The sequence below is a fragment of the Ixodes scapularis genome, unplaced genomic scaffold (assembly GCF_016920785.2).
Source record: "Ixodes scapularis isolate PalLabHiFi unplaced genomic scaffold, ASM1692078v2 PGA_scaffold1__304_contigs__length_218370807, whole genome shotgun sequence".
Lineage (NCBI taxonomy): Eukaryota > Metazoa > Arthropoda > Arachnida > Ixodida > Ixodidae > Ixodes > Ixodes scapularis.
In genome coordinates, this window is record NW_024609846.1 from 81,020,437 (window position 1) to 81,046,288 (window position 25,852).

Genomic DNA, 25,852 nt, shown 5'->3' on the forward strand with positions numbered 1-25,852 from the left:
TTTATCACTTACGAATGACAAGTTCTATGGTGTGCTTAAAAAGCACGGTGGAAGCTTGGAGTCATCGCATCCGGTGCCCAAACACGTCACGACGCATGCGTGACGCCGCCATAACTTTAGTGCACAGGAGCTAGACGGCCGTGCATGCGAGGGCTCGTGCCGTCTTGTGCACCACACGCGCAGAGTTCCAGCGGAGCTGTCGCACGAGCAGAAAAACTAAAGTTCCTTCGATGCATTGCGAATGTAATGGCGTAGTCAAACTGGCTAAAGATCAGTCTATTCTGAGTTTGCAGCTGACTGCGAATATTTGACAAGATAGGGAGTGTGCTCGACCGCTGAGCGCGTGCCGACGGCGATCTTGCACAGTTCTTTTGCATTGTGCAGTCTGCACTATCAAGATGGCCGTTGTCAGCAGCCTATTAATGTAAGCTCGTTCTGAGCATGCGCTCTATACATCGCCCTCAAATATGGCCTCCAGTGAATACTGCCCACAGTAGGATAGTGGCTGTCACAGAGCTGCAGTTATGCGCCCGATAAACTCCCGTGACGACACGATGCGAAAGTGAGGACCGACGACAAAAATAATTAGGGTGTAGCGCTCTAAAGCTGCTTACAACTTTGAGATTTGATTTGGTTGAAATATATGATTAGGACTATATTGCTGTTGTAGCCGAAGGTGGAACAAAATTAAAGCATGTTGCAATTAAAACGCCGAGGTACTCTCTCGCGCTGCAGAACCGAGGGATCTTAGGTGGAATCTCTACCCCTGCTCGTTTCGATCTGGGAGCCGAATCTGGACACTTGGCGAAAAAGTCGGCAAGAAATGTGGCAGGTGTGATTGGTCAATGCCGCACTGGACCTTGGCGCCGGACAATCATAAGCCGCGAGATTTCTCGCCGACTTCTTTCGCCAAATGTCCAGATTAGGGCCCCTGGATGAGCATCGTACCGGCGTGCGGTCATGTATCACCACTGCGTGGCGCACGTTAAAGATTCCACACGCCCGTTTAGGACTAACTTAGTTCCTTCCCTACAAAAACACACACAGTATTACGACACACAGATACAAAATGGCACAATTACTCCCGTCTTCATACTGGCCGCCTATTTCGACAATTAACTCCCAACAGATGTGGCGAACGGCTTCGTCTGCAAGGTTACGCTTCCGTATAGGTAACTCTAAACAAGGCCCCTTTTGAGAGTGAAGTGATGGCTAAAAATCGTATTCAGTAAAAAAAAAAGTCAACGTTTGAAACTGTTTGGGACGTGTCTCTTTGAAGTTTAATACCACGGTCACCTTGCTAACACATATCACACAAAAGACTGGCTGAGGGGAGTTTATTAATCAAATGACCGTTCAGGCACGTTGGTCATACAAAAAACTGTCTTTAGATATGTTCGAAACATACGTAAGCATGAAGCAAACATTCTTAGAGCATGTTTGAGGCGAACACCCTGTCTTTTGTACGATGTATAACCGGTGTGACGCCGGCTTAGAAAAAATATAAAGAAATAAAAGGAGGTTGTTGGTGACGGCACCTTGTCTTTTGATCCGTAGTCCCCAGAGGAAGAGCTCTCGCTGCTGGAGGCCCTCGACTTGGAGGGAGCCCGTGCAGTACACGGTCTGCATGTAGCAGTCCACTTCGTCCAGCAGCCTGGGGAGCGGGAGGGGCCGTCAGAGGGACTGACTATGGACTAGTGTGAGTAGAAACAATTACGCAAACTCGATCATGCTGAGAACAGGGGTGTAAAAATGGGAACAGATCGAACGCGGCAAGTCCTGGGCACTGGCATATCGGAGGTCCCGAGAGAAAGAACGAGAAAGAGAGCGACGGAAAAGCGGAGAAAGAAAGCAGACGAAAGGTTACGTAGGCGTGTTCGTTTTGCGCCACGAGTTGAAGTTGTTCCAGCTTGTCAACTTTATTTCTGGTTATGCAATGCGCGATTCCGGTGTTTTCAAAGCAAGCTAGGAAAGAACAAGGTACGGACCTTACGGGTGATGTCTTGCTGCTTCTTTGCGCATATTAGGGCGTCGCCACTCCATGCAGCGATACGCGTCCATTGGGACCGCGCCAACTGTTGCCGCCGATGTCCGCGTCTATGAGCCTCCGTTCCCAAGCGGCCCCAATGCATGCGACCTTGCCCTTTAGGTTATTATATGAACTAGATGGCTGGCAAAGACCGGCGGGGAGAGCCGGATCTGCTGAGCACAATTGACGCCAGGTGACGTTAATTTCTCCGCTCAATTTAGCGGTAAAATGGAACTGGCGTTTAGGTAGCGTGACCAATTACCTCGCTAAATTTTGCCGGGAAACTGAATTGGCACACAAGTCACGTGGTCAGACGAACGACGCTCATCTTCCCTGGCCGTCTACAACCAACCATATGACGTCTACTACTATCGTTATGGGTACAGTTCGGCGCACGGGCAGTGTAGCCCAAAGATACAGTCGGAGGTGATTCCGAGGTACCACATATAGTTAAAACTTTAAAAAAAAATGCAGCTGATAAAAAGAAAATTACAGAGCCTGCTAATTTGTCTTTATACGTTTGGCCTTACCTGTTGACGTTCGGAACACCGACCTCGGCCCAGCTTTGTCGAGCCAGTTGGCGGGCCACGAAGTTGGCGTCGAAGTCGGCGCTGTGCTCCAAGAGGTTCGACGTCGTGTTGCAACTGGTCATGCGATGACGTCAACGTGTCAACGTTTGTTTACCATCTTTATGTAGAAAAACGGTAACATATCTCGCACATAGCACCAGAAATTTGGAACATTTATTCGTGCAAACCATAATGATCTGTTTTGTTTTCCTTATTTTAAACAGTGTTTGTGCGCAATGTACGTACAGTAGCAAGCGCCTTTTGGCCTTTAAATGCATAATTTCTGGGGACGATAAGCTCGTCAAGCTCATTTTCCAGTTCCCCCCCCCCCCCCTTCGCTTTGATGGAAAATAAAGATATTATTATTATTATTATTATTATTATTAATGAACTATCATCACGTTTATCAGGGCACGTGCTTTCAAATGTGTCGCAGATGTGGCTGCCCCGGTGCAGCTGGTCTGATGCATGTTGAACAAAGACCTTTTGCAAAACCCCATCAAGCAAGATTGGCGGCCGCCATTCTTTTTTAGCACGAAGCGTGTGATTGGATGCGAGTTCTCGCCACACGCTGAAGGACCTATCACTACTGTCCAATACATGCTCAGACTGGGCTACCCAAACAGTGGCGGACTCAGAGAATCGACGCAGCAGCTCCTAGATGGAGCGCACTCACATTGCCACCTGAGCTCCGTCTGACCTCAGGACAGCACATCTGTTGACTTTCAACACACGTGTGTTGAAAGTCGAATAGTGCTGTCCGTGTTCTTTCCTTCTATGCGTAAAGTAAGCTTTTATTAAATACCAACCCTCTCACTTCAAAACAGTCATTTCTAAGTGCCTGCATTGAAAACGTATGTTACAACACCTACCGCACTTTCACCCCCCCCCCCCCCCCCTCACCAAAAAAAAAAAAAAGCGCTATATTTAGGTTTATTTTGAGTCTCGCGACGTGCTACTAATTCGGGCTCGCCCCTCACTCAAAATGAGACTCATGACGTAAACGTTACGCTCGTTTGATTTTCGGGAATTTTGAGACGTACATACATCCAGGAACTTAATAAAATATTCCTTTGGGGGAGCTCGCTGTGTCTAAGAGAGGTTCTGGAACGTGATTCTCTTTTAAATCGACGTGCCGAAATTTCAAATTCGCTCTGATTAAAATGTGTCTTGCGATATAAATATCGAACTAGTTTTATTTTTTCGGGAAGAGTTCATAAAGTTCAAGTTATAACATGCGTGTCCTATCTAAATACTTAACAATTATAGTAGCATTATAAATTTTAAAAAAAGGACCAAATCGTACTTACATTACTCCCAACTGTACGTGTACCAACAAGCCGCCTTGAGTTGTGCACCTGCGAGAGGGGGAGAAAAATTTTTCTTCGAATAGGCGGCTAGAATGAGCCATCGAAAGTGCCACGAAATCGTGCACTCGTGCTTCTTTCAGAAACGAGAAAAATTTGCCTGGCCAAGATGATGTATCCATTGCGTGACCAATGCAGTGCGTGTGTTCCCTCGACTTTTTTTTTTTTCCAGTTTGTATGCCTTACTCTGCTGTTCTTTCTAGTTCTTCTTCTCTCCCTTTCTCTCTCTAATTAACGTGAACAAAAGAAAGACAAATACAATGAGAGCAGTATGAAAACTGCGTTCCTTTTATCTGTCATATTTTATTATCGCTCTTTCGATTGAGAGCTCTTGTACAGAAGATCGGCGAAGGTGTGCCAAGTTTGGAGAATAAATTTCAGCTTCATGATTAGAGGCCGTTGCTCCCCGGGAAAAATATTTACGGCGATTTTTATCTTAAAAGTTCCAAAATGCATGGAATGCAGGATTTGAGGAGCGATCGCTTAAATTTGCTTAGAGCACAGTATACACTCGTTTCGAAGAGTGAAGGACATATCTATTAATGGTTTACCTACTAAAGGTCACGCGAGTCACGATATCACGTGACACCGGAACTGGACACCATGACGTCACGGGGGGGCGTGACCTGGCGTCCCATAGCGTCAGGTCACGTGATGACGCAACGTGACGTCGATTTCCCTCTAAAAGTTTGCGGGGAAACGCACGGATGGCAGACGGGAAACTTTTTTGCATTAGGTAGTTTCGCTAAAAACATTTCAAATCTTAGAAAAAAAAGGCTGCGTTGAACGCGTTTTTCTGACAGGTATCTCCGTCCGTATAATCACGTGCGTATGCCTCTAAAGTGCAAAGTTCACAACAATATTGGCGCCGTCGCAAGCTGAGGTCTCTATCAGCGACGAGCACGTGCGACGCGACCGCATTTACGTGGCGGCGCTTCCTACACTTCATCGGCCGAATGCATCCCTCGTCGAGTGGTCAAAAGTGGGCCGCGACCTTCTGGTCATCAGAAGATCTCCGGGGTGGGAGCGAAATAAACGCGGCACAAGACGAAATTCCTATGCGGAGCGCAAGTCACGATATCACGTGACACCGGAACTGGACACCTTCTTGCGCAGGGCGTTTCGGTGACGTCAGACCACCGAGCTCTGATTGGCTCTGATTGCCTGGGCAGACCTCAAGGCAGCTAACATTAAAGTCTATACCCTCTATCCTTCCAGTCGGAGCCAATCAAAGCTCGCCGTTCTGACGTCACTGCAACTCCTGCGCAACAAGCAGACGAACTTGCCCTCCGCCTTGACTTCCTTCCAGATGAGCGTTCGGGGTCACCCGAAAAGTATAATACATAAATATATGTTGCAGATTTAGGCCACAACATATTGGCAAGTTGTAACTTCAGCAAAAGTATTAGGAAAAAGAAACTATAGACATATCCAATTCTTAGAAGTTTTTAAGTGAATACGCTCTAAAAAAAATCAGTGCGTCTAGATTCACGCATATTACTTGAGAACTGCAATTGCTGGAGCTCGAAGAATGACGCAATTGAAGATATGTTTAGATCCTACATCGTGCTCAGTGTCACCGCGCAGATCACATGTTCACTTCTAAACATGATTTCAGCCCCGTCCTTCGCCGAGTCCCCTTCTGTAGATTGCATTGATTGGCGTCCCGAGTGTTTTGCGGGGAAGTAAACGAACCGGAGTTGGAGCACCAATACGCGGTCTTCCTTTTATAGTAAGTTATCGGAAGGGCAATCAATATCATGCACCGAAAAACGCGGCCTCGATAGCTAAACTGATTAGCATGACACCAGTGACCGGCAGCTTGAGTGCATTGCGGTGAAGTATACATGAGATCTAGTTTAATTGTGCGAGTCTGCGGGAGCCATAGCGCATCCTTAGGAAAGCGTTAGGATATGCGTAGGAATGTCGCTATGCCTAGTCCTCCGAAAAAGAAAAAAAAGAATCAATTGAAAAAAGATGTTTAGTGCAAGCACTGCGAAAATGTTACTGGTCACTTTTATAACCTCGTTTCTTTCGTAAATTGCACAGGGATACATTTCAAGCGTAAACACGTAAGCGCGTTTACTTTTTTTTTTTTTTTACGGCACACTGTACAAGGTTGATTTGGGTCTTTTTTTTTTTTTTTAGACTTCTAGAAAATATACGCGTGCAAGCAACGTCTTTCAGAGGATGCTTAAGCAAGATATAAATGCTGTAGCTAAATATAAATTTATGAAGCTCCCGCAAACAATTCGGGAGGTAGCATCTCAGCGACCGGAAAACAGGGGCGGATTCAACGGAGGGGGGGTGGGGGAGCGACGAGGGCGGCCGCGTTCCCTCAAACAAAGTTGACCCCCCCCCCCCCCTCCCCCCTTCTCGGAGGACAATTTGATATGGGTCGACACCCGGTGCACAAGAAAGGATGGGAGAATAGTATCCTTACAAATTTTCCGCCCCCCCCCCCTCCCCTCCCCCAAAATGGAGTTCTGGATCCGCTCTTGCCGGAAAGTGCACACTGAGAATCTTGCTGCCATGGTACAGGACTGCGAACAACATAGCGTACTAAGCACGCGCGCTCACCTGAGCAGGCCGTTGTAGGCCACCCTCCACCTGCGCATGGGCACGAGCTGCTCGAGACGCAAGCCCCCCGCAGCGTACATGGTCCCGGCGGACAGGTCAGGGATGCCGACGCCGCTGTCGAGGACGTAGCTCTGTCCTTCGGCCGTGCGCAGGTACAGCCAGGGCTCGGCGGTGCGGCTGCGCCCGCGGCGTCGTATTCGGGCCACCATCACGTCTCCCTTCTCGTTGCTGCCCCACAGCAGGAGGTCGTCCGACCGGGAACATCGCGTCGAATCTTCAGGGTGCTCCTGGAAGGGCCCATGGCGTCGTGAGGCGGACGCCGTTGCATCGGAGTGTGACCGAGTGCCTTTCCACTGCTTACGACGAAACAGCGATGATGACGATGATGACGACGATGAGGACGATGATGAGACTACGACGACGACGACGACGACGACGACGACGGCCGCGATGATGATGATGGTTGTTATGATTATTATGATGATTATATTGGGGCTGTTTCCCTTTAGAACGTGCGGTCTAGACAGACTTCGTGTTCAAGCCTGGGACCCTGCAACTCATAATGGCCCCTGCGGTGAACCTATTTTCGCACCAGTCCTCAAGTATTTTTTGTGGCCTCTACAGTATAGTCTTTGCAGACCGCTGGAGGTCACCTTCATCTTCGTGGCAGGGCTGCCTGCCTGTTTCCCACAGTGGCCCCACTGGCTGACTGGCACAATCAGGTATGCCTTGTGACACTTTCAATGTGCATAGGTAAGTATAGACTGAAGATTTTGAAGCATTTGCGAGATGAAATTTACGCACTCTCTATGAGAAATTGTCGGTTATAACATTGTCAGAGTCACTTAATTCAAGCCCACCGTAAAATAATGACGGGTGAAATATTAGGAAATATAAGCATATCGCAAGCACTCCAGGGAATCCTTGAACATACATGGCGCAAGTTTGTTCTCGCGTCGTAAATGGTCATGAGCGGTTTTTAAAGGGATGCTGAACCGAAATCTGGATTCCACAAAACACGCGGCAAAAGCGTGCAGCCTGATGATACAAACAGCGAAACATCACTCATACAGCCATATCTCGAACGGATGACCGTATTTTTCAAGAAAAGGAGGCGCATTTGACAGAAATGTTCACGTCATGTTTCTCCGAGAAGGAGAGGGAACAGCCTCGCGTCTTCTCCGCGTCGCCGCCTAGAGGGAGCGAAGCGAAGAGAGGAGGAAACAAGGTATCTTCACGTCACGCGCCTCGTCGGCCTGGTTAAATCTCAACCTCGTTTTCCAAAAATACGGCCGTCGCTTCAAGATATCGCCTTACGAGCAGTGTTGTAGAGATTGTGGCGTCCCGCCTACAGCTCCTGCATTATTTTTTCTGAAATCCAAATTTCGGTCACACTCGGCCGCATTTAAAAGTAAGTGTGTGAATCAGCCTTTATTGCCCCTATTTTGCATAGGACGAGATCAAATACGAGCACCACATGCGTCAGATAGAAGCCTCCGGCTGTAGACTGCAGAGCGATGCACTCGACACCTCTATCGTTAGCCTTTCTTTGACAGTCAAGATTAAAGTCAAGTCAATCAGCAAGGTGCCTCAGCGACGTCCGAGTGTCAAAAGGAATGAGCTCCTTCTTGTAGATGACAGTGTTTCGTTGTCCCTGGTGCGCCACACCGCTAGCCCATGCTTGGTGGACTATAGAGGTCTTTTGAGTGTAGTTCAAAATGAAAGACCTTTGGGGTGTTCTCTGGGGCCCCCATTTTTAGACCGTTAGCTTTCCTTGTGCTTAAACACCGGCGTCGCTGGACACGAGGGGGCAAACACTTCGCTGATATTCTATAGAAGAGAGCAATTGCGCCTGCTCAGAAGGTATTCTACAGCCCCATTGACCAAGACGGCAGAGTGCACAAGGTGATTATTGGAACTGTGTATACGCCCAACTTTGCTGGTCGATGAAACAAACAATGTTGCCAGCTTTGTACAGGGATATGTGGACGACAAAAAACAACAGTAAAAGCCCTTGTGGAGTCTTCCATACCTGAACGCCATCGAGCGCGGACTCCTGGGGAGGCGGCAGCACGCCGTAGCTGTACGGGTCGTAGTCCTCGTACGAGTAGAACTGGAAGCGGCCTCGCCGGCGGCACCGGGCCACCGGGAGCCTGAGCAGCGCCCACTTGAGCCAGAACGAGGCACCTAAGTGCAAAGAAACAAGAAACCTAACTTGAAATAATTTCAACACTTTCGTTCCCACTCTCTAAATAAATAAAAAAAATCGCATGTCTCCGTCATATCTGATAAACTCGCGGATGCACAATATGCTATGTCTGTGTGACGTCACCTGATGCCATGGTGTCACGTGGCACCATGACATTTCTTGAACCCTATGGGCATTATGTGTAAAATGTAAGACTGGAATCTGACACTGGGGTTAGACGTAATGGTATCCTCGTGGAACTTGAGCGTATAAACACCATTCTGTGTTAAAAACAATATCTCGCGCTGGGGTGAGATCAGTTCATAAAGATCGTCATCCGCATATCACACTGCTCGTACATTATGTGAAATGTTCTACTGCACCACCGGAGAAGTTACCCTCTTTACGCATCGGCATCTCCAACCTCGCGCGTAGTTATTTTCCCTTCCTTTATTTCACATTTCGGCCGCGGGGCCTAGCCAGTTTTTGTCTGCACAATCCTCTTTTTCGCGTCATCTTCGCTTAGTGGCTTTCAGGTTCCGAACACCTCAATTAATAGACAATATGGTCTTCACTTTCCTAAAAGGCAGTTAAACGTCTTCTAAACAGGTTTAAACAATCGCTCCTTAAAGGCCTGTTTCCGCATACCTACCATAGCGCTACTTCAGCGCGATTAAGTTGGCGCTAGAAATAGCGCTGCCCTTGCAGATGCAGCGTGGACTACGCGCTATAATATTGATACAGCGGTTAATCAGCACTAAGTTACGTTCAAGTCACCGCTGTTTCAGCGCGTATCCATTTAGCGACGCGATGTATGCATGAACAGGCCGTAAATTCTACATTACATGGATTGTATAGAACATTAGGTATAAAAGTACCTGCCTTTTTTTTCAGGATTTTTGAAATACAATAAATGAAATCGTACGTCTGTTTTCTTGTGGCTTTTATCACTAGTATCTTATTTGTAGAGTCCTGCGCGGATAAAAGTTTGGGCATCCGCACCCGAACCGCATCCCCAACGTTGAAACATCCAACGTTGAAACACGCGAGGTCAGCGCTACGCTTGTAGCGCTCCGCTACAGCGCTACGCTTGTAGCGGAGCGCTACAAGCGTAGCGCTGACCTCGCGCTAAGCGCGTGCTGACGGGAGCGTTCATCAGCTTTGTATCGCACCGTCAATACTGTTGTTCATGCCAGACAATAAGTAGCGGACGACACGTGAGAAGCGCTACATTAGCGCTTCGCTGCCCGTGTGAACCGGCCATTATACTTTGTATCTGCATTTGAACCGCCTCCAAAAATTTTAGAGCCACATCCGACTCGCAATCCGCGCATTCATTTTACGTTATAAGATCAAGTGTAAATAAAAAAGGCATCTGGATGGTATCTTAATAAACCGTTTGCTTATCTTTGGACAACAACAAAAAATACAGAACTCATCGAGTCAGAATATAGTGAAACTCATTTTATTGTATTCAGTTTTATGGTGTCGATATTGTAAGCTGTCCTTTTTCCAGAGGCACTTAAAGCTGCAGGAAAAATTATTGCAGTTATGAGATCGAGTTGAGAGTCTGCGACGCTCTGCCCAGGATATGCCCTCAAAAGACAGAAAATTTAAGCAGACGCATTTTAAGCAGACGCGTATTTTATAAACATAAAAATTAACAGAAAACAGACTAATGGTGTTGTGTCATTTCATTTAGGGGGGATCGGTGGCCGAGTGGGTTAAAGCGCACACCCAGCTCGACGCGCGTGGAGCGAAAGCTCGCGCTGCAGAACCCAGGGATCTTGGGTTCGAGCCCCACCCCTGCCCGTTTCGATCTGGATGAGCATCGTACCGGCGTGCGGTCGTGTATCACTACTGCGTGGTGCACGTTAAAGACCCCAGGCTAGCGGTTGTACCGCACTGGCTAAATTGCTCATCTACAGCGTGTGACTCGTCGCAACTTTAATGGCTGACCAACTACACGCTGTATAAATATCCCCACAACCCCCAATTAATTGTCATTTCATTTAGGTCACACAATAAAAAAAAGAAAAAACGTTTACTTGCATTTCTCTGTAATGCCGAAAAGAGCGCAGCTTTTGAGGAGGAGGAGGGGAGGGTAGGCCCCTCCTACCCCCCCTCCGTACCCTCCCCTCCTCCTCTCTTGCTACCCTCCCATTTAGTGTGAAACTTTCGCTAAATTTACCACTAAATTTAGTGAAAATTTCCCCGCTATATTTAGCGGGGAGATTTTACCGCTAAATTTAACGGGGAGATTTTTCCGCTAAATTTAAGGAGAAAATTTCCCGTTATATGCAGCGGAGAAATTTTCCCGCTAAATTTAGCGGCGAAAACTTCCTGCTAAATGCAGCGGGGAAATTTTTCCACTAAATTTAGCGAGGAAATATTTCACCAAACTCAGCGGGAAGCTTTTTCCGCTAAATTTTGCCGGGAAAACTTCCCAATAATTGCAGCGGAGAAATTTTACCGCTAAATTTAGCAGGGACATTTTTTCGCTAAACTTAGCCGGGAAAATTTCCCGTTAAATGGGTCGGGGAAATGTTTCCGCTAAATTTAGCGGGGAAATTGTTCCGCTAAATTTATCGGGGAAATTTTCTCGCTAAATTTAGTAGTAAAATTTTCCCATAATGCAACGCCTGGTTACGCCCGCTTGCATTATTCCCATTATGCAACGCGCGCGGTTACGCCGACGGCAACGCCGCTGAAGCCGGAAACGGGCGCCTGAGAGCTGCGCTCTAAAGGTAAGAAGGGAAAATCGGTCACACACCGCAGACAAGTATTCGTATAATAGGGAGTTTTCGTAGACCGCGCTGCCTCCTCCGCTAAGCGTTCCGCAACGAAGAAGTTGCTACTGCGCTTGCGTGCCGATAGCCTTGACTGTGGAGTTCCCGCTATCGTAGCGGGTTGCGGAGGGCCTTGCGGGGCGGCGAAAACGATCTACGAAAACTCCCTAATATACGTGGTTTGACGAGAGTATACCATTTGAAAAATTTTTAAATGTTCAATAATGACAACACCTATCGGTTTCGGTTTTAAACATGAACCCGAAACTGCGGCAGGTTTCCGACTGTCGAGAAAAAAAAGAAACAAAAAAGCGCAAACACGCCACGTTTTACCTGTCGGGGTTGCTGTGTAGAAACAATAGCGGAGAAACTTTTCCGCTAGATTTAGCGGGGAAATTTTTCCGCTAGATTAAGCGGGGAAATTTTCACGCTAGAATTAGCGGGGAAATTTTTCCGCTAGATTTAGCGGGGAAAATTTTCCGCTAGTTCTAGCGGAGAAATTTTTACGCTGAATTTAGCGGGGAAATTTTTCCGCTAGATTAAGCGGGGATATTTTCTCGCTAGATTTAGCGGGAAATTTTTCCGCTAGAGTTATCGGGGAAACTTTTCCGCTAGAGTTAGCGGGGAACTTTTCCCGCTAGATTTAGCGGGGGAATTTTTCCGTTAGTTCTAGCAGAGAAATTTTTCCGCTAAATTTAGCGGGGAAATTTTTCCGCTAGATTAAGCGGGGAAATTTTCCTGCTAGATTCAGGGGGGAATTTTTCCGCTAGATTTACCGGGGAAACTTTTCCGCTAGTTCTAGCGGAGAAATTTTTCCGCTAGATTTAGCGGGCAGATTTTCCGCTAGATTTAGCGGGGAAATTTTTTCGCTAGATTTGGCAGGGAAATTTTTCCGCTAGGTTCAGTGGGGAAATTTTTCTGCTAGATTTATCGGGAAATTTTTCCTCTGGATTTAGCGGGGAAATTGTTCCGCTAGATTTAGCGGGGAAATTTTCCGCTAGATTTGGTGGGGAAATTTTTCCGCTAAATTTAGCGGGAAACTTTTTCCGCTAGATTTAGTGGGGAAATTTTTCCGCTAGATTTAGCGGGGAAATTTTTCTGCTAAATTTTGTAGGGAAATGTTTCCGCTAGATTTAGCGGGGAAATTTACCCATAATGCACCGCGCGGTTACGCCGACGGCGACGGCGACGGCGACGCCGCTGAAGCCGAAAACGGGCGCCTAAGAGCCGCACTCTAAAAAAAGCTATTAAAATGTAGAAGCGATTGGCCGTCCTCATCAAGCTGTGGGAAATTTTGCGGATGTTAAAGGGACCATGAAATGACCTTTTTACTTTTTCCAGATAACTTTTACATTAAACCGTCAATGTTCACTGAATGCCGAACAGGCATCCGTTTTCGTCTCGGTTTATTAACTTTTACACAAAAAATTATTGAAATATCGACTTTTTCATTCTCTCCAACTGACCGCAAAAGAAGCCGTGACGTAGACCGTTTCCGGAACCGGAAGTTCTCTCGGCAGTAGGAGAATGGGAGTGTTAGCGGCAACGAGTTGGGGTGCGCCGGTAGGTTTTACTGCGCTGATGTCACCGACGTATTTCCTGAATCGGCGCCTCTCATCGCCGCATCGCAGCTGAGCGAAATTCAATGAGATACGTTGCGCTACAGCGACAGCATGGGACTAGTCCCATACGCCGGTATGCCTGTTGGGAAGTGCAGCGAGTCTTGTCAACCACCCCGTCATCGTTGGCAGAAGGGCCGGCCCGTGTCAGTCGTTTGCAAAGCGACGTAGATGGCGTTTTTCGCGGCCTCGGAGATGCAGGAGCGAGCCGACGTTAAAAAAGATACGTTTGAACTACGAGTGTCAGCAAGAGCCACGTAAATACCTGTTTACACTCGGAGCGGACGCGCGCGCTTGATGGAAGTCTTGTATTCGCGCTGTTGGTAAGCGCTTCGGGACCGTTCTTTTACGATTGCAACTCGATACTGACGCGACACTCGGCAAAGAAAGGTTGGACCGGGGTCGACAGTGACGTGCAGTCTGTCAGAATAAAAATGGCATACCAATAACAAAGTGTACATACCGTGTTACGAAGGTAATCCATACGGCGTTTATTTCGGCTCTATATCACACAAAACAAGAAGATAGAATCGACGATAGTCCCTTTTCGACGAGTGTTCGTCAACACTGCCTCGGAAAACAAGGGGAAGAGATTGACCTCCTCACCTCTTAATCTAGAATTGAGGTCAGTGATCAAACTATAATACGGGAAAGGTCCACAAGGGTCGCGCGGGCATATTCCATTCAGCACGCCAGCCGGTCGTAGGCAGACGGTCTTGCGACGAAGCAACGCAGCGCCGAGTCGGAATGCCTGCTAGGCCTATACGCTTCGTCGGAGTCGGTGAATCCAGCGTTCTTGTTCGTCGTGGTCTGTTTTAAGTACTGTTTTCTTGCTGCTTGAAGTCGGCACGCGCGGGAAGAACACGTAGAAAAATAAACGTTCAGTCAGTCAGAGTTTTGAGAGGAAGGAAAACAAAGAAAATAAATGTTCGTCGGTCGCCGTCACCCAAGTAACTGGCGGCCCTGCCCTACTGCGCACGCGCAGTAGTTGCTTCGTTTACCACACGATAGATGGCGCTTGGCTCTCAGCATTATCAAATTTGGCAATTTTCGCCACACATCTCTAATTATGCTACAAAATGTGGATCTGAATATTATTTAACAAAACTTTTAGGAAACATTCGCCGGCTATTTATTGTTTACGATCGCGGTGCTGGTGAGGTAGGCTCTTACCCAATAGGCGACCTGGATTTGGCTGACGTGCTCCATTTCCGCGTATGCATCGTAGTGAACAGGCGAAGGAAGGAGGGCGCAAAAGAGTCCAGTTTTCTTTTAAAAGTTCTATAGCAAATAATTTTTTTGGGCTCCCTATTTTTGTGTTTTTGTGTTTCTTTTCACACCTTTTACGACGTGCGGTGGATGAAACTCGATTTTAAAATCATTTCATGGTCCCTTTAAGACACTGCTTATACATCATACAAAAAACAGTCCTGATTCGAGCGCGAGTCACCGTGAGATCCGTGCTTCGAATGCCGCATGACAATAAGTTCAAGTTGAAACTAGGCACCCGGCATTCGAACCACGGATACTGCGGTGACTCGTGTTTGCAGACTGTCTTTTGTATCATGCATGAGCAGTGTGACCCCGGCAAAACAAAGAACCTGTCCATCGTCCTGACGGGCTTGTGAGACTCTATTTGTGCCATTTCTTATCTTTTATCTTCGAAGATAATTTCCTTCGACTATTGATGGCAGACAAGTACATGGCTTTGTCGCCGTGAGGAAAAAATCCTTAAATAAAAAAAAAACAAAAAAAAAAAAAAACACGTGAGGCTATTGAAAACACGGGATTTTTCGGGCGTACGAATAGCATGCCGGAGGCAGAAACAACTAACAACGTCGTCGCCTTGTCAGCTTCACTTTATAACCGAGAATGCCCTGAAGCAACGGTAATACTATTAATACAACATGCAAAACACACTCTTTGAGGTGTGTTTCTTCCTCATATGACATACGTTTCACACAATATACCGATCTCACCAAGCGTTCAGCGCTTGCGTGACGCCGCCATAACTTTATACTTCGTTTCACCTTATCTGCGAGCGAAGCCAAAGCTAGAAGCGCGAGACCAGCGTTTTTTTCCGTTTCTCCCCAGCTCGCGCGCTCGAGCAAAGCCTGAACGCATGGAGCTTTCGTGCTCGCGCTTCCAGCTTGCCTTCGCTCGCACATAAGGTGAAAAGAAGTATAGTTCACAGGCGGCAAACGGCGGTGCACGAGAGGGCTCGTGCCGTCTCGCGCTCTACACGCGCAGAGCTCTAGCGATGTTGACGCACGTGCAGAAAGACATGCATTGCAGCAGCGGTGACGTAGTCAAACTGGCTGGCGAAATCGGTCTATTGTTTTTTTTTTGTTTTATTTTTAAAGATTAGCAGTCCTGAGTGAATTCACAGTATAGTCAGAGCTAAAGCAGCACGCGACACGTCGAGGCAAAGTCGTTGAGCATAGCCGTCGGGTTCACGCACCATGGGGCCTTGACGGCGTATAGTCTCTTGGCTTCGTTCTCACGAGCACGCACCTCACTGTTCTTCCTGCGACGGACTGCGAGGCCGGTCAGCGTCGCCGACAGCACGTCTTCCAACGTATCATGACAAGCGGGCCAAGAGGCACTAACTGCCACTTTGCGCCGTACCTTCGTCAAGCTTCAGCGCGTTTGCCGCTTGGGGTGGCGCTCAGAGATCCGATATCGATGACTTAACCTGCAGGGTGCATGTCTTGGCTTCCAGGTCAAAGAACTCTGTCCCAGGTGGTATTGGCTAGATGGAAACGGCTAAACCTTTTTAATCGGGCGGAGGCTTGCGCCACCTACCCAAAGGTTTTAGCTTTAACAAGGAAGTTTGGAATTAATTAAGAATGACAATACTTTTTATGGCGACGTTACAGCAACTGTGGCCATATAGCGGGCGCTACACGAGACCAGACACGTGCACGCTATCCCAAAGAAAGGAGCTAAATAGCGTTGCTCGTTACTCGCTCAAAAGTAGTAAATACGTTACTAGTTACTGATTCTCAAAAGGAAGGCGTTACTGTACTTCAAAAGTAACTATAGTTGCTTTTCTCGTTACTTTGATGATCAAATACACAACTGCATTTTTTTTCATTCTTTATTGTTTTCTTTTCAGTAGTCGTTGCAATTGAGGAGTTTCAGCGACGGTGTCACCGTCCTGGCGGCCGGTCGCCGAAAGAGAACGAGGGGGATAGGTTCGCTGGGCGTTGGCTTTGTGTAAATGCGTTGGCCGCGAACGTAGGCTTATAAACTTCGGCAGCAAGAATATTACGCGGCTCTAGTGTTCCGGTACGAGCAACAGAGATGACATGAACTGCTACGACTAGCTACGACCACCCGCCGCAGCGATGCAGGCGTCGAAGGAGCGCAACCTGTGTACTACGCAGTCAGTCGCCGTCGCCCGACGCAGGTAGTTTGGCATTCAGGGCTTTCCGCCCCCGGTTCTTCGCTTGTACTTGGAACCGAGTATTATTCCCTGTGCTTGTGTATGTGCTCAGTGGCTGGATATGGACCTCATAGAGCAGAGTTCTTCAGACTTGACAGCGACTCAAAGTTGACGGCGGAGGGGCTTGCAGCAACGCTTTCGGTTGGTGCACGGGTGCGACGACTACACGGATAAATTTTAAGATTGCCAGCTAGCAAAGGGGGCCATAGTCGCTTTATGTTGACATGATTTTGAGTGTAAGTACTCCGTGCAAAGGCGAATCTATCGCGTTTCTAATCCTCCTTTGTTTTTGTTGTTGTTTTTAGCACGCACGACCGATTGAAAATGCTTCTGTACCGATCACGGAGTGAATGTCTTCGGCCTTACATTGCGGAACGCCCAATAAAAAGTCATATTCGTTCAGCGAGAAAACTTCCCTTTCGAGTGACCTTCTTTGATTGATAATTTCGCCCGTACTTGAGTGCTTTAATCAACACGATCGATTAAGTTTGCTTCCCTAGTTAGGACATTTTTGTGCCACATGCGGCACTAATGCTTGGCACGATGTATGCTACTGGTGGTATTGTGAATTGGTTTACTTCCAAAGCTAACAGTATGACAGGTGGGACCATTCAATTTGCTAAAAATGTGATGATATGGGGATTTCGTTGCATAACTAGCGTTTTACGTTTAAGATTGATAAGAAACATGCTCATGTGATGATGCATGTCTACAGCATAAGCTTTGCAGATCCAGAATGGATGTGCTATAGGCTACAGGCTCAAGACTTTTAATGGACCAAATTGGTGATTACACGGCAATAAATATTGTGGTGGAAAACTGCCCATTGACTCGGTGAGTTTTGATCATGACCATTGGTGTGATGTTGGCAAATTAGGTAATGGCACACCTTTTCCCTGACCATCTGGCTTCAAGGGACATTGCATCTAGATGTGCTTAAATATCTTTATTTAAAGGTTCAGTGGACCCCTCTGCATCTGTACAGGGAGGCACTCTCAAGCCACAACAAACAGCATGTGAATATACAATGCATAATAACAGGCACCAGTGTCCAAGTGTACAGTCCGCAGAAGCCAATTTGAGCCTAAAAATGTTTTTGTTTTGTTTAGATCGTTTGCATTTGGTGTATAATTCGCAGGGCCCGATTTCCGCGCCCAGTGCATAGTCTGACAAGCTGATGCGTTGCGTCTTCGTGCTTTTTTTCCTGGGTGGCATTTTCTTCAGAAGTTCTTCGGCGAACGCTATTGAGCCTGAAGAACTGCTCTTGAGGCCCATATCCAGCCACTGAGCACACACAAGCACAGAAAATAACACTCGGTGCCAAGTACAAACGAAGCACCTGGGCGGAAAGCCGTGAATGCCAAACGAGCAGCGTCGGGTGACGGCGACTGACTGCGTTGCGCCCCTTCGATGCCTGCATCGCTGCGGTGGGTGGTCGTAGCTAGTAGTAGCGAGATGATCTTCACTTCAGGCAAGAAATCTTGCCATACCATAGTCAAGATACGTGCGCAAGTGTTCGACGACGTGGGCTCTCCCACGTTGGTGCAGTTGTCATAAGAAAGGTGCCTATCTACAATGTTGCGTGTTTGATGCTGAAACTATGACGCATACTTATCTAAACCTAAATTTATCGGTCTGCGGCTACAAACATTTTCGTTGACGTTGCTTAGATGATGTAACCATTCAGGCCTCGAATTAAATGGTGTTGCGAGTCTTCGGTTGTGTATGAAAACCTATTTGCCCTAATAAAAGACATTTTGAAAATGACACATGTCTTTTGATGATATATGTCTTCCAATTTACAATGCAGAAGCAAACAGAAAATCAGCTGCATACATCTACCACTTAGCATAAGCACCTTTTGCAATTCATTCTTGAGCACACTCAAATATCAGCTTAGGTTGCTCTTGTATTAGAAGCTTTGCCCTGTTCTGTAAAAAGAAAACAGCTAAAAAAGCTTTACCTTCGTTCTCCTCCTCGCATTTAATACAGACTTGTTTGTCAGCAGATCACACACAGCAGATATCACCGTGGCACATACAACTCGAATGACCGATGAGACTATTGCTATTACAATAAAGCTTTCCACAAGAGCCAAAAAGAGGCTTGTAGGGGTGCACAAGCACATCGAAATGAGATTGGCGCTTCCGGGGATTGTTTACATTATGCGTGAAAACACGACGATCGGCGACCAGCTGATCGCATTATAACACCAAGGATACCGATGTTTCGATACATAAAACGCAGGATAGAGACCTCAATCGTCTTTTTTTATGCTGTAGTTGTCATACTTTCGATCCAACCGCTTTTTAGCAGAATTAACTAGAACAACCGAAGAGTTCGCAACACCTTTTAATGCGAGGCCTGAATGGTTACATCATCTAAGCAACGTCAACAAAAATGTTTGTAGCCGCAGATCGATAAGTTTAGTTTTAGATGAAGTACGCGTCATAGTTTCAACGCGCGAACATTGTTGATATGTACTTACCTTTCTTTGAACCCGCGTACATTCGGTTCAACTTGATGACAGCTGCACCAGCGTGAGAGCTCACGTCGAACACTTGCACACATATCTTGACTATGGCAAGATTTCTTGCCTTCGATTGGCTTGAACACTTCATCTGAAGCATCACGGTAGGTCTTGGTTGAAATGATGATCGTCTCGCACACGGCAACAAACAGAGAACGACACGCTTTGTTCTATTTATATGCTACCGGTCTACGGGCGTCGCAAATCTATCCCCCTCTTGTCCGCCATGTTGGATCGATCGGTGCGCCCCCTATATTCGCTGAAACTCCTCAATTAAGCAGTAGCTGCCTCTGGAAGTTTTCATCAGTTATGTTTCCCCGCTCCGCTGAGAATACATCTCCGGCTACACAGAAGAGTCGTTCTACTGACGCGCTCGAAGGAACGGCAGTGTTGAGCTTCAGGAGCTAGTGAACCTGCTCTCTTTTTTGTTCTCTCTGTTTCTAAAGTTCCAAGTTGACAATGGGTCCTGCGCTTATCTGTGTTGGCAACCTCCGTGTTTACATTCGGTCTGACGATTCTAGAAGGTTCAACCAACGAACCCTATTGTGCTCGCTGGGTGAAGGACATTCCCAGCTGTAGAGTTCGGCTGACGTGTTGCACATCTGCCTTTGTCGCAATGGACACATACTCAGTCAAGTATTAAAACGAGGCTCTTTGAGCAGTGCTGTGCAAGTTACCCCGCAAAAATAACGAAATATTGTTACTCGTTACTTGACCATAAACGTAGCCTAATACGTTACTCGTTCCTTTAAAAAAAAAAAAAAAACTGAATACGTTATTGGTTGCCAAAAAAGGAACTAGGTAAAAGTTACTCGTTACTAGTAACGCGTTACGTATATGTCCGCACGAGACCCATACGCAAGTGTGTGCTCATTAAATGCCGATAAAGGCGATTGGGAAGAACGCGGCGGAATTTTTTTCTCCATTGGGTGATATATATAGTTAATATTCGCGTATAAACTGTAAATAAACGTTTTGCAAGAAAAAAAATCTGCGGCTTAGTTTTGAGGTAATGCGCCCGCTTCGCACGCAGCGGATCCAGCATCGAATCCTGAGAACACCGGGACGGCGGACGATATTTTTTCAAGTATTTGGTTTGAGTGGTGCCTCTGTAAAACCGTATGCTCGAAGCACGCAAATGTGCGAAGCAAATACGTGTGCTTCGAACATGCGTGAGGCGCTTCCGCAGATCAATCTGTCATCGTGTCTTCAGCGAAGGCTGTGTATTTTCTACGAAGTACGAGCAGCGAGATTGTGGTTTTAGATAAACCCAGCCAGGGCGTCACCCCCCACTCCTGCTGCCCGTTTCGATTTGGATGAGCGTCGCATACATGGGTGCGGTCGTGTATCACAACTGCTTGGTGCAGGTTAAAGACCCCAGGTTAGCGGTTGTACTGCACTGGGTAAATCGCTCATCTACAGCCGGAGACAAGTCGCACGTTGAGGGAGATTAAGTTCTATGCTCTATAAGCATACACACGACCCACCGAGCCAGTGCAGTCGCTTTCGACCAACACCAAATGTAATCTTTAAAAAATTACAGTAAAGAGATTGTTTTAAAATAGCCGAGCGTGAAGAAGGTGGGAGGATGGCGCAAATGGCTCGATATATACAGGCGAGACTTTGTCTGGAAGACTGGAACGGGAGCAGCTTATCTTCGGAAGAATGATTGCCTATCTGGGCGCGCGCGAGGTTTGACTTTGCCGAGCATGGGAAAGAAAGAGCGATGAGGGATGATCCTGAGACCACAGTGACTTGCGTGAGTTTGCCTTAGAAAACAGTGAAGAAAAAATTACACGAACGAAATCATTCGACCAAACGTGATGAAATGCGGTGGCTTTACAGGAACATCGTTAGTGAAAACAATTAAGAAAGAAAACGGTACGGCGATGAAATGGTTGTAATATGCCCTGCACTTATCGAGGACGACGTCGAGGACGACGTCCTAAAGAACGACGTCAAGAGTGACGTCTAGGATGACCTCTAGGACGACGTACAGGACGACGGCGAAGACAACCTTTCGGACGACTTCAAGAAGGACGCCAAAGACGGCGTCTGGGACGATGTTGAGGGCGACGACAAGGACGGCATCAAGGACGACCTCTAGGACGACCTCAAGGACGGCATCTAGGTCGTCGTCGTAGAGGACGACATTAAGGACGACGTTGAGGACGTCGTCAATGACGCCAGGTCACCGGTGCTTAGGCGACCGGCACTTTAGCCACAAGCATTAACGTGACCTTGAATATGTGACCCACTTGAGCCACGGGCGTAACGTGACCTTGATTACGTCACCTTGAGCTTGGTTGTGCCTAGATGAGCTCACTCTGTCCCCCGATATTGTTGTGGACGCCGCCATCTCGGTATTTGTGCAGCGCAGACACAACTGCCGATCGTCATGATTCAAAGGTGCGACTACCTCGGCATTATATTCGGTGTTAGGAAGCTCATGTAATATTGTTTTGCTCTGCCGCGAGCTGTTTAAACATTTGTGGAGGACGAAAAAGCGTTTCGTGTGATTTCATGCAGAGGTTCAGATAACTGGCAACCATGATTTTAAGGCACAAGATAGGTAAGTGTCGTTACTCCGAAGCGTGCCTAGTGCCAAGTGCTGAAGCGTGCCTACTTGCGCCTAGTGCTGCCAAATAAGAGCTTCAAAATAACGACACTTACCCATCGAATGGATGAATGGATCGATACTAACGTCTGAACCCTTTAGATCGGGCGGAATACCTTGCGCCACCTAGCCTAAAAACTAAAAAAACCAAAGGTGTGACTCCTCCCTTCGCCCTTCTAAGCCAAAATTTGCTTAACCCCTGCAATTTCGTAACTATCACCAGGCAATGTGGGCTATTACCAGGATGACAAACTAAATACATCACTCCCCGCCTCTTCCCCCCGGCGAGGGAGTCGCCGATTTTCCTCTTGTCAAACCTAGTCGGCGTTTCTTCAGCACCGGGGCTACTGGGGGACAGGTTTGAGACTTTGGGCCGGAGCCACGCGGGAGGGAGTCCCAATATCTCCCTGTCCCGCCTGTCCAGAGCTGTTAGTTAGTTGTACGTTATTCAATTCTCCTGAGATAATTTCGACTAGTCTTCTAATCTCATTTTCGTTATTAAAAATCTTGTGCCTTAAAAATCATGGTTGCCAGTTATCTGAATCTTTATAAAAAATCACAGGAAACGTTTTTCTGTCCTCCACAAATGTTTCAACAGCTCGCGACAAGGCAAAGCAGTATCACACGAGTTTCCTTACACCGAATCTAATGCTGAAGTAGTTGCACTTTTGAATCATGACGATCAGCAGTTGCGTCTCCTCTGCCATAAGCACCAAGATGGGGGCGCCCACAACAATTTCGGGGAACAGAGTGCCGCTACTCGAAGCGTAGTTCATAGTGGCTCTATTTGTGCTTGTGAAGCTAAAAATTACAAAATTAGGGGAAAAGAAAACTTTGATAGCTGCCAACAGCGTAAGAAGCGCATGAGGTTCATGCTTTTTGCCCCCCTGATCGGTTCTTCTGCGTTCTTATCGCCTAATGCCGATAACTTATCGGCTGCGAATCGATAACAAAATTCTTCGAACTCGCCATGTCCTGGGATTCATAGGTTATTCATGAAATAACCTGGAGTCTTCCTCTTCATTAAAAATAACAACAAATATTCAAGCTTATTTGTTTTTTTTTCCTTTTTTTCGCATTCGCTTGTATAACGTGTTGGAAACGATTTGTACCTTCAAAAAGTTACATTCAAAAAAGTATTTGGAGTAAACAACGAACTACCGGAATAAAATTCTAATTAAACGTTACTAATATATTAGAAAAAAATAAAAATAGTCAAGCCGCTATATGTTGAGTGTAGGGTAGCGCCGGACTAGGTATGACTGTGCATGAGTTGAACTGAACGTAAAAATAAACAATAAATTCAATTTGTACTTCTTTTCTCTTCTTCCTCAACAAATTCTTATTTCTCCCGGGTTTCTTCTTCCTTTTCCCGAGGGATTTTGGGGTCAGAGAAGGGAAGGATTGACGCATTGAGGGTGGCATCATTAAATATCGGTTGCTAGTTGAAAGAATTGTACTGTCTGTCTTCGTCCCGACATGTTTTTATTGTTCAATCTTACGCGTTTTTCAAATCGTCTTCACCAACCCGCTTAAGTTCATTATAGTAAGGTCAAGAATCGCAGGAACTTTGTGCGAAGAGTGTCTCGAATTAAAGAGAGTAAGGATGAGACTACATAGATCTGTGTATTCCCTTCCACACTGGAAAATAATGATGACGCAGCTCTACTTGAAAAAACTAATGCACTATTGCTCTGTTTACACACCTCTATTCAGAAGTTTCTATATACGAGACTGCGTCGCGTGTTTATTTGAACACAAAAAATTGGTCCTCCTTTAGATAAGTTCACTCAACGAGAGCGATAGTCAATATTGTGCTCCAGTGGAAATTAATGGCGAATTCCACTGGGCGTTTTGGAGCGCGCCGGGATCAGTTGATCAGATCCGGACTGGAGCACACGATCCGAACGGGGTCGCGCCGCCTACGGATTCCCAGTGGAACATGACCACTGCTCCGGGACCGGCGGATGCCTTACCGTCATTCAACTGCCCGAGAATTCCCTTTCCGCGGCCGCCGCGGTCGTTTCGAAGACGTTTCCGCAATCACGGCGCTAACACGTGTTCGACGCACGAGGGGCAGGAATGGCTCAGGCGCTTCTAGCAAAGATTGCCGGAATGCCCGTAGCGCGGAAAATATCTTCTCTTCTCCTTCCTGGAAAACGAACCGGCTGTCGAGCCAACGGGTAAGCAAGCGGCCATTACGAATTCTTCTGATGTCGAGACAATCTAGGAGCCCAGCCCGCGACGTGCTTCTCCTTCTTCTGAGGTGAGATGGGCGAGATCAGGCGAGATGCCCCACGAAAAAGGAAGTCACGTGTGTGCGCCGAGGGCTGGCCCGGCTGGCTTCCGGTTGAATCCGCCGAAATCGTGGGAGCGACTTTTCTCGGATCCAGATCGAGATCTGGAGCGGGAGCTAATTCAAAACGACCAATTAAACACGTCGGTCTCGATCCCGATCGCCCAATGAAATAGGCTCGCTCCAGAAAAGTCGATCCCGGCGCGCTCAAGAACGACCTGTGAAATTCGCCATAAGTCCCGGGGGGATCGGTGGTCGAGTGGGCTAGCGCACACCAGCTCGGGGCACGTGGAGCGAAAGCTCGCGCTGCAGAACCCAGGATCCTAGGCTGAATCCCCACACCTGCGCGTTTCGATCTAGATGAACATCGTACCGGAGTGCGGTCGTGTATCATTACTGCGTGGTGCACGTTAAAGACCCCAGGCTAGCGGTTGTACTGCTCTGGATAAATTTCTCATCTACAGCGGGGAGACTCGTCGCCCGTTGAGGCAGACTAAGAGGCTGTTTAAACGTACACACAACCCATTTTTTTTCTTTTAAATCTAATTTTAGTGACGTAAAGGCTTCGATCACTTCTGCCACGGAGACCGCACGTTGGAGCACAATATCGATAGCACTTCCCACCGGTTGATTTCGTTCAAATTATTCAAAGCAAGCCAATGATTGTCGTTCTGAGAGTGCATCGCAGTGCGGTATCCACTCAGGGGCCTTTTGAGAGTTGAAGCAAGAATGGTGTTCCACCACGAAACAAACATTTCGCCAGGAAAGATGGAACACGTACACTCAAGGAAATCCTGAATGTGGACTGCTCGGCGATTCACTCGAAATGCCAATCACTGAACTTATAATTCTTTAATCCGTTCAATCAACGGGGAGGGTGATCGGTATCGTGCTCTAATTGTCACGCGGTACCAGATGTAAGAAGGAAGCCATTTTGGCACTGTGTCTACTTCATCGTCGAGCCACGGTTCCTCGTGCCCGATCTCACTGACTAAACTGATAAATACAGTGTACGACGAGAAAGTATGCACTCAGAAGCTTTTAGAAGTCTCCCTTCAAGCCGGGAGAGCCCACGATGATCCATCACGGTGCTTCAGGCGTTCGAGACATCTCTTGCGGCTGCAACGACTCACCACCGGGTCCCGGTAGCCAGGAGTGTACCACAAGGTGCAGGAAGGAAGCTGCGAATCCGTACCAGAGTACCACTGCTCCCAAGATAAGCAGCAGGGCGACGAGCATCGCTTTGATCGGCGTCGGCACTGCCACAGACAAAAATCACAAACGAAATCAAGACTCACGGAGTCCTCCCACGCTCGCGTCACGCCGTTCGCGTAGCTGTTCCGAAAGCGCGAATGATCACCGCCTTGCTCCCTACTCTGACTCCAATATCAGCGATCTTATCCGTCTGGCAACGGCTACCCTTTGTTTTGCCAGCGCAAATAAGGCGCACTGATTTTACCTTTCGAACATCCGCGCAGAAGGTTCCGGGCTAACAAGTTCGCGTGTCCACGCTTATCGGCTTCGGTTTTCGAGTTCGGAGAGATAGCATCGCTCGCATTCGAGGTTGGTCTGCAGTCCGTGGTCCCCGACGGGCGTCCATGCTCAATGAGGTGGCTCGCTCCAAATAAGCGAGTCAAAAGCGTCTCGTCCGCGTTGAGCTGCGTATATGGCGATCTCGGCGGAGGCTCTGAGGAGTTATTGCTCCGATGGCATACTGCCAATCGCACAAATCGAGGGGAATTGAGTGTATGTCAGCGACGAAAGGACGAGCTTTTTTCTTCTCAATAGAACGCGTAGCCAAAAGGATCATTCATACGGCA

The 25,852-nt window shown here is 47.4% G+C and overlaps 1 protein-coding gene across 1 annotated transcript in view; it reads right to left on the reverse strand.

The window, feature by feature from the left end:
• Window positions 1–25,390, reverse strand: part of LOC8038984 (putative phosphoenolpyruvate synthase) — a 104,572-nt gene extending 79,182 nt beyond the window's left edge. The window contains exons 1-6 of the mRNA XM_042290813.1: window positions 25,166–25,390; window positions 8,578–8,732; window positions 6,546–6,832; window positions 3,909–3,956; window positions 2,560–2,673; window positions 1,539–1,654 (exon numbers count right to left, since the gene is read on the reverse strand). Of these exons, the coding sequence (XP_042146747.1) occupies window positions 1,539–1,654; window positions 2,560–2,673; window positions 3,909–3,956; window positions 6,546–6,832; window positions 8,578–8,732; window positions 25,166–25,271 (826 nt within the window). The 5' untranslated portion in view covers window positions 25,272–25,390. The remainder of the gene's footprint in view (window positions 1–1,538; window positions 1,655–2,559; window positions 2,674–3,908; window positions 3,957–6,545; window positions 6,833–8,577; window positions 8,733–25,165) is intronic.
• Between the last annotated feature and the right edge of the window lie 462 nt (window positions 25,391–25,852).